General features: G+C 47.4%; 1 protein-coding gene across 1 annotated transcript in view; it reads right to left on the bottom strand.

Moving 5' to 3' along the window:
- Positions 1-1,701: 1,701 nt before the first annotated feature.
- The window catches only part of LOC130130439 (insulin receptor substrate 2-B), a 16,982-nt gene continuing 9,043 nt past the window's right edge, over positions 1,702-9,640 (bottom strand). The window contains exon 2 of the mRNA XM_056300149.1: positions 1,702-3,002. Within this exon, the coding sequence (XP_056156124.1) occupies positions 2,998-3,002 (5 nt within the window). The 3' untranslated portion in view covers positions 1,702-2,997. The remainder of the gene's footprint in view (positions 3,003-9,640) is intronic.

Below are 9,640 nucleotides of genomic sequence, written 5' to 3'. Positions count from 1 at the left end.
TTTTTTTTAATTTCCCTTCCCTTTCCCTCTGATTAAATTAAAACCGTCTCGTGAACGAGGCCGACTCCGACGTCAGAACGCGTAATGCTAAGGCCAGTCTTGAGGTTTCTAAACACCCGGGAAAAATCGGTGGCAACCTGAACAGAAAATGAACAGATGGGATTTCCATGAATAATCTGAATGAATTCAGCGGACAATATCGACACTCCAACAGGGGAACAGCTTAAACATGGGAGCGACTGAACATCGACTAGGCTACATCTAGCAAGAGCTGGTTAATGCTTTGAATGGCAGGACGATTCCCATGTCATTTCGACTTCCGGATAACACCCCCCCCCCCCCCCCCCCCGCTGTTAGGACATTTTTCGTGTTCGCCCACTTAAAACCCCACCTGTCTCATTAAAACAGACCCGTCTTCCCATTCTCTGCAGTGCACTGGTTTGTTAGAGGACAACGAAGATGACGGCTCTAGGCAGCAAAAATTAAAGCACTGAGAGAGTGACTGGCCTCCATCTGTCCAGGGGAAAAAAGACAAAAAAGGGGCTTAAAAAAAAAGATGAAAAATTGGAACAAAAACAACAATGAAATTCTATGATTTTGGTTGGTTGTCAGTCCTTTGTGTTTATGCATACAGTATCTCTCTATGAAAACAGCTGCAATGCTAAAAAACATGGTAGAATAGCGCAAGTGGTAACACTAAATAAGGGCACGTGAGAAGTGTGTGTGTGTGTGTGTGTGTGTGTGTGTGTGTCTGCAACAGAGCAACCTAAGGCTATAACTTATGCCTGTCTTTATAGTCTGTGTGTGTTTGGTGTTTGCGCATATGCAAAATAGAGAAATTTCTTCTTCTATTTCTTCAAAGTGTGTATGAGGGTCTATCTGTATATGTATGTGCACACACGCAGGTTGGAGAACGCCGAGGCCGTGATTAGCATGGGCCTTCATGCTGTGTGTGTGCGTGCGTGTGGGGTTGTGACACGCCGAGAATGCCCAGAATGTTGCATCTGGGTCCGAGTGTCGGGTTTCTGGAAACTTCTTTACGTGACCCCCGCGGCACTGACGAACACAGCTCGCAAACGCACGCGTGTGTGCGTTTTGAGAACTCGTAGACGTCATCGAGACCCGAGGAGTCACCCGAGCCTTAACAGGACCGCGGGAGCACTCTTGTGTTTCTGCCAGTTTAAACACAGGCTTGAAGAGATGCCACATGTTCGCATGTCACAAGGTGTCTTTGTGACATGGGTTAATGTGCGGGTGCGTTTGTGTCTATTTCTAAGCTTATGCGCTACTCTAACGTCGTATTTGTCTGCACACCTGAGTGTATTTGCCTTTCGTTCCCATGCCAGGATGCAGGCTTTTACTTAAGTATCGTAGTGTGTGGATGCATAATGTGTATATTTATGTTTGCACACGTGTGTCTTGCACACACTCTGGAGTGAGTGTGTGTGTGTGTGTGTGTGTGTGTGTGTGTGTGTGTGTGTGTCTGTCTGTAGGCATGTGCACCACTCCCTCATTCTACCTGAACTGTGCTACGGACCTTTGAGGTAAAACAGCATTAAAAAGAGAACCTGTTACAGTCGACTAAAAACAAGTCACCGGAAAAAAAAAAAAAAAAAAAACAGAAAAAATTCAATAACATAGACAAACCAGGGTACCGGGGGGGGGGGGGGGGGGGGGGGGGGCAGGGAAACTAACTTTTTCATCTTAAACCACTTTGGTTGATGGTTTTCAAACTCACCAGCCAGAAATCCGCCAGTTAACCAGCCAGATATGTTTTCTCTTATTAAACAGAAGCATGGTACCAAATGAAGGCTGATCACCGGTGTCGGAGAGGCTGCTTTTTACACACTTACTAGCCACCAGAGTTCACATTTCCTAGAACTTTTGGTGGCGTTTGTGAAGTTCCTGCCCTACCGAGTACAGCCTTCCACCGTTAAACACAATACCAAAGCGTACCAGGAAATGTACTGGAATATTGTACCTATCGCAACAAAATAAATATAATTTGCTACAAAATACGAGCTGAGTAACTCTTTGTAGTTTTCAAGCCACGCAACTGTACCGTTACCAAACCCATACCGGACCAGTACGCTTATAAGCCCGCCATCTCAGATGTATTTGGTACTGGCGAGGGGGTGTTAGGTTGGTGGCATGCAAGCGGCGTGCAATGCTGCAAAGCCGCCCCGGTGGTGAATGAGGGCCACGGGGCTATATCGTACCTGCGGCATTGGTCTGGCATGGGTGCGGCATGGTACAACTCCGCCGATGAGACCCGGTCATGAGTCTATACCATTTAAGGGCTATTCCACTCAAAAGAATATTTTCCTTCCTGCCAAAGCCTCCTGTCATCCACAATGTAATAACTGTATGGTATTGTACTGATTTTTTTTTTTTTTTTACAAATACAGAGGATTATGTTGAGTTCAATGCAACTTTTCCATTTCTGTACCATAATGCCTTTTGCCAAGTATTCCAGCCTCTTATTTTTGATACAGCGTGGAGAGCAAGAAACCACTCGATAGACACAAAACAAAAACAAAAAAAACACTGTCTCTCTCCGTCGTCTCTCTATTTCTTTTAATCACTCGTTGACTCAGAGTTCACTGACCGATGTCCGTTGAACTAAGTTTGTTGTTTATGGAGAATAGCAGCGCACGTTGGCAGCATAGAGCGCGCGAGGCGGATGGGGGGTGGGGTGATATGCTCCAAAAGAAAAAAAAAAGAAAAAAAGGACGAGATATGCATATAAAACACAAAAAAATAAAAATAGAAGATCAAATACACTAAAGTAAAATTTAAAAAAAAACTGCAAGCGTCATCTGTTGATGTAGTTGGGGTGGTTTTTTTTGTTGTTTTTCTGCGCTCGAAGGGGCGGAGCAGCTTCTCGGTTTGAGTGAAGGACAGAGGTCACAGGCCGGAGGCCAAAGGTCGCAGGCAGAGTCAGGTGCCCCCGAGCGGAGAGATGAGGAGGGTGGGAAGCCTCTGTCGATCCGTCACTCAGTCTGAGAGAGAGAAAGAGAAAGAGAGAGAGAGAGAGAGAGAGAGAGAGAGAGAGAGAGAGAGAGAGGGAGGGAGAGAGAGACAGAGAATTACTGGTAAATAAGGCCTCAAAAATTTTCAGTGCACACAGGAATGTACAAACAGACAAACCCACGCCAATAAAAACCCACAACCCCCACACTGGAAAAGAGGAAGAAAAAAAAAAAAAAGCCAGTTCGCCAAGCTTTATTTACAGGAACACGAAAACATTAAAGTAGAAGAGAACAAAACCGGAGTATCTCCAAATGTCTGTAGGAGAGTATTTGCATACCTAAGATCTGATGCCAGTGTCCTTAAAAAAACACAGCTGTTTGGTTAGCTGTGCTGATCGGCTGTTTTGGCCAACCCTTTTGGTCCGATGTTTTGGATGGCGGACTGTCTAACCGTAGCCATTTTGGTTAGGGGTTTTTTAGCTAGCTGTTTTGGCTGACTTATTTGACGAGCTTTTCAGCCGGGGCAAGTTTGGCCGATTCGGTGTGCCCCTGGATGACCCCGGGCCGCGGCTGATGGCCGGCCGGGTGATTCCGCTGAGAGCGAGGCTTTGTCTGGCACAATAACCGGCAGCACACGCCACAATACTGACGCTTTGATAGGACGGCGCTGCTGGAATGCAGCGCTGCTCCCTGTTTGTCACAACAGGGAGCGAGAGGTAGATGGACGTCAGGATGGAGCGCATGGGAGGGGAGGAGGAAAGAAAGAAAGGCAAAGAAAGAAAGACACTGCTCTCTCTATTGCTCTTTCTGAGAGATGGCGAATGGATAGAGGGAGAGAAGCGAAGATGTGAAGGAGGAGAGTCGGAGAAAGAGAGCGAGAGAGAGAAAGAGAGAGAGAGAGAGAGAGAGAAACAAACAGGCAGCTGTCTGGAGGTCTTTGGGTACTCAGCCCAGACTTTGATCAAAACAACACACTTGGGACAAAGCCTGACCTCAACTGACCTCAGGCACACACACACACACACACACACACACACACACACACACACACACACACAGGCAGTAAAAACACTGTGTGGTCACCAAACACCTGTGTAAGCTAACAGATTGTCAAGTCATTGCATCAGGGCAGGTGTTGAGAACAGTGATCCATCCATCTCTGTTTTCTCTCTCCCCCTCCCTCTGTCCCTCTGCATCTCTCTTCCCTCTCCTTCTTTCCCCATTACTACCACTCTCGTCATCTCTCCCTCCAATACAAAAAAAGCTTTACTGGTGTGAATGTTAACGTTAAAATTAATATTGCCAAAGCATGTCAAGGACACATTACATGAAATATAGAAATATAAGAGGAATATAAACGAATGTAGGAGAGAAAAAAGTAGGTATGGTGCAACAGCTGTTTCTCTCTCTGTCTCCATCCATGATCCAGCTTGACTCTGCTGGGAAAAACAGGTGAACAGTTGACTACCACATGCCTCCTCCCATACATGTGGAGTCGCCAGCCGCTTCTTTTCACCTGACAGTGAGCAATTTCACGAGGGGGATGTAGCGCGTGGGAGAATCCCGCTCTTCCCCCCCAGTTCCCCGACAACCAGAGGAGGCGCTAGTGCAGCGACCTGGACACGTATCCCCACATCTGGCTTCCCACCTGCAGACACGGCCAATTGTGTCTGTAGGGATGCCCCGACCAAGCCGGAGGTAACACGGGGATCGGAACCGGCGATCCCATGTTGGTAGGCAACGGAATAGACCGCTGAGACACCCATCTTTTGAAATGGGTCGCAAATCAGTTAAATAGGGTTTATGATTTTTACTCAGTTTTTTTTTTAATGTTCAGGAAATCACTTGGATGGTTCATGTCAGCGTGTAGCAGACCTGGGTCCTGGTATAACATGTATAGTACGTTTATTCCAGCTCTGAGCAATTCTGGATTACTGATTGGTGGTTGCAGATTTGCAGACTGCGCTGGGGGTTATTGTGATTGGGCCAAGAGGGCTGTCACTCACCTATAATAGTAGGCAGTGAGCGATTGAAGTACTTTTCCTGTGATTGTCAGAATCAGTTATCTACCCCATCGATCTGACACCTATGTAAGCCGATAGAGGAGCAACAACAGAGACAAGGGAAACATTTTGCTGCAAACTACAAAGCTAATACAACATGTACTAGGCTGGCAGGTTTGTAGACAATAAACCGGTGGCAAAATAATGACTGGCACAGGGATTGACCAATCAGATCTAGTTTCTCTGACATCGAACCGCAGCATCCGACTAAGCAGCTTTGATGAAACGCGTGACAAATAATGCTAGATTAGTAAAACAAATAGCTGGAAGAAAGGGAAATGGTTTGAAGTTGTTGTTAGGCAAACTGTTAAATAGACAGACTATCCTGAGTGCCTGTAGGGCAATGTATTCTTTAGTCCTTCCCCAGAACTCAAATCTGACCCATCAAAAGTGCTGTCTAGGGATTAAACTTTGTTGGGTAGCACACTTTCAGATTAACGAAGAAACCACTGACAGAAACACATCTGTTCAAGGTTGAGATACAATTACCTTCATCTGTTATACATGTTCTGTCCATCCATCCATTATCCAAACTGCTTATCCAGCAGTCAGTGGGTGGCAGGCGGGGAGACACCCTGGACAAGCCGCCAGTCCATCACAGGGCCGACACGCAGGCACATTCACACCTAGGGGCAATTTAGTATAGCCGATTCACCTGACCTACGTGTCTTTGGACTGTGGGAGGAAAGTCCCCCGGAGGAAACCCACGCAGACACGGGGAGAACATATAAACTCCACACAGAGGATGACCCCCAAGGTTGGACTACCCTGGGACTCAAACCCACGACTTTCTTGCTGTGAGGCGACCGCACTAACCACTGCGCCACCGTGCCCACCGTACATGTTAATGCGACACTGAAATTTAAACTACCCCTTAAGAAAAGCGGCGTACTTCTTCGAAGTTCATCAGAAATCACAACAGTAAGTAATTGGAGTCAACTAGGAGAAATTTCCTTCACGGTCAGTCCCTCTGAAATGTTATGGTGAAAGTGACGGCTGGCTTTGAGGGGACAAAGGCAACAGAGTGAAATTTGTGGAACAGGTTAGTATAGTCATGGGCTGACAAGGTTACACTGGAGTTGAAACTGCTCCGGTGGATTTACCATTTGACCTTAGCGTCGGTGTTAATAAGAGGTTACTGTAGTTACAGTAGCATTGAAATTCCTCACAGCTTGGTAACTGTGGTTGCAACAGCTCTCTACTTAAGTGGGATTACCATGGTTAACAGCAGTATTGAAATGGTTACAGTCAAACTGACCTCAAGAACTGCAGGCTGAGGATGGAAGGACGAAAAGCCAATAGAGGGGGGAGATGGGGAAAAAAATGGGCAGTGGGGTGTTTTCACGCACATGCTTAAAAAAAAAAGAAGACGGGAGACAAATCACGTTAAATACAAGTGTGCACACACACACACATATATGTATGTATATATATATGCACCCATTCAAACGCACAGTCCCAACATTTTGACTGTGCCTAACAGTTATCCAGCAAGACATTCCAGCAAAACAAAGGGATACTCTATGAAAATCCTGCTTTATCATGACTGTCTTGCGGCACTGAGCGCAGTGGTTAGAGCGGTGGCCTCACAGCAAGAAGGTCCTGGGTTTGAGCCCCGGGGTAGTCCAACCTTGGTGGGTCATCCCGGGTCATCCTCCGTGTGGAGTTTGCATGTTCTCCCTGTGTTTGCCTGGGTTTCCTCTGGGGCATCAGTTTCCTCCCACAATCCAAAGACATGTAAGTCAGGTGAATTGGCCATACTAAATTGTCCCTAGGTATGAATGGGTGTGTGTGGGCCCTGTGATGGCCTGGCGGGCCTGTCCAGGGTGTGTCCCCGCCCGCCGCCCAACGACTGCTGGAATAGGCTCCAGCATCCCCGCGACCCTGAGAGCAGGATAAGCGGTTCATATAATGGATGGATCATGACTGTCTGTCAAAAAGAGACCGGGGAGGGGGAGCGATATTAGACAAAAGGTGGGAGGGAGTAACTCGGAACACAAGAGAAAGATGAGGAGAAATACAGGGGAGCGGGTGTGCAATGTGTATGTTTGGGGAAGACAGAAGAGAGAAGAAAGAAAGACAAAGCAACTGAAAACTACAAAATGACAAAGCATAGGAGGGAAAAAAAAGGGAGACAAGAGAAAGCGAGACTGGAGCCAGACTAACATTCAGTAAGACTTTGGACCACCACAGACACAAACACTAGATTAGCCCACAAATCTTCTGTTTGGTTCCATCTGTTAAAAATAACACACAATATTTCTTGTTGAGTGGGCACTGCTGGACACAAGCCTTTTTTTTCCTTTTTTGGATTTTTTCTCCCCAATTGTACTTAGCCAATTGCCCCACTCTTTTGAGCCATCCCGGTCATTGCTCCACCCCCTCTGCCGATCAGGGGAAGGCTGCAGACTACCACACGCCTCCTCCAACACATGTGAGTCGCCAACCGCTTTTCACCCAACACTGACAGTGAGGAGTTTAACCAGGGGTACGTAGCACATGAGAGGATCACGCTACTCCCCCCAGTGCCCCCCCCCCCAAACAGGTGCCCCACCCGACCAGAGGAGGCGCTTGTGCAGCGACCAGACACATTACATTACAGTCATTTAGCCGACGCTTTTATCCAAAGCGGCTTAAGTGCATTTAACGTAGGAAATCAGGAGAACTACTAGTCATCAGAGGGTCCTAAGTGCATCTAAACAAGCATCTAAGAGCAAGACCAGTGCTAAAGTAAAAGCGCAAGAAAGAGATTTTTTATTTTATTTTTTTAAATGAGTGAATACAATAAGTGCTAAGAACAAGTAACAGGGTAGTAGTTCTTGAAGAGGTGAGTTTTCAACCTGCGCTGAAAGATGGGCAGAGACTCCACTGTCCTGACATCAGTGGGGAGTTCATTCCACCACTGTGGGGCCCAGGACAGAAAAGAGCCGTGACCGGTTCAATCGGCAGCAGGGGCCTCTGAGCCACGGGGCAACCAGGCGTCCCGAGGCAGCAGAGCGAAGTGGTCGGGCGGGGGGTGTAGGGCTTGACCATGGCTGGAGATAGGAAGGAGCTGTTCCTTTCACTGCCCTGCAGGCTAGCACCAGAGTCTTACACCAGATACGAGCAGCTACTGGGAGCCAGTGTAGGGACATGAGAAGGGGAGTTGTGTGGGAGAACTTAGGGCGGTTGAACACCAGACGAGCTGCAGCTTTCTGAACAAGCTCCAGAGGTCTGATGGTCGACGCCGGGGCGCCAGCAAGGAGGGAGTTGCTGTAGTCCAGCCGGGAGATGACCAGAGCCTGGATGAGCACCTGTGCCATCTCGTTGGTGAGGAATGGGCGAATTCTCCTAATGTTCTAGAGGAGAAATCTGCAGGAGCGAGCAACCGATGCAATGTTTGCAGCAAACGACAGTTGGTCGTCCAGGATCACACATACCCACATCCGGCTTCCCACCCGCAGACAATGCCAATCATGTCTGTAGGGGACGCTCAACCAAGCCGGAGGTAACACGGGGATTCGAACCGGTGATCTCCGTGTTAGCAGGCAATGGAATAGATCGCCACGCCACCTGGATGCCCCTGGACACAAGGCTTTCAACAGTATGGCCCTGTATATAACAATTGGTAGAAGAAGAAAAAATGGCAGCAGAACTGCAGAAGAATCTCTGTGTGGCTCAGTGAGTAGTGTGTGTCACACCACTCACATGGATACGGTTCCTGTTCCACCATGGGCCACCCAAGCTAAAAATCTATCTGCTCACAGTTATGTCACTGTCACTTGGTGCCAAACAAATGTCACAAGTTATATTAAAATATATTTATTAGCTAATTACATCCCGAGGTCTGCGTCATAGGCAAAATTTCAACCTCGGGGGTCTGTGAGAGCCTTAAATAAATTTCTGACAGCTAGAGCGGCCTGCTAAAAACAAAACTTCTTCTGTACAGGCACACTCGCATGTGTGTGTGTGTGCACACTGACTAATAATTCTAACATCTGTGGGCATATGTATCATGCTGTTAAGAATTTTTCAGAATCTACCACCACACACACCCCCACACACCCCCACACACACACACACACACACACACACACACACACACACACACACACACACACACACACACACACAGTGGTAGTGGAAGGGGAGTCCTATTACATGTGGTGTTCGGTGGTCTAAGGTGAGCGCATGCCTGGGACCCGCTCATAAATTTACGTCCGTCTGGAAATAGACCTGTAAATGTAGAAGGCAAAAACCATATAGGAACTGGAGGCAGAGAGAAAGTAGAAGAAAAAGAAAGGAAGACATGGAAAAGATCCCATCCACTTGTCTTTAAAGCTCACCTCCTCACTCCCTGGCCCTCTCTTAGCAGGCCTAGACCAGTAAAGCCATGGGCCAACTGCTCCATGCAGCCTTGCATCCATTAGGGCTGCACTTTCTTTAGACATTTCTGTCTGCCTCACGTGGCCTTCCAAAATGGCCGATATCAGCAAATGTGCTGTGCATCTGATAGCTTTCTGCTTGATTCGCTCGTCTCGCTTTGGTCTGTTTTTATTAACATAATGCACTCAAGCAGATATACGTAGTGGGGCTTTCACTTTTTATTCAAAATTGGAACATTCG

This window comes from Lampris incognitus, chromosome 20 (genome assembly GCF_029633865.1).
Source record: "Lampris incognitus isolate fLamInc1 chromosome 20, fLamInc1.hap2, whole genome shotgun sequence".
NCBI lineage: Eukaryota > Metazoa > Chordata > Actinopteri > Lampriformes > Lampridae > Lampris > Lampris incognitus.
This window is presented reverse-complemented; position numbering and strand designations above follow the sequence as displayed.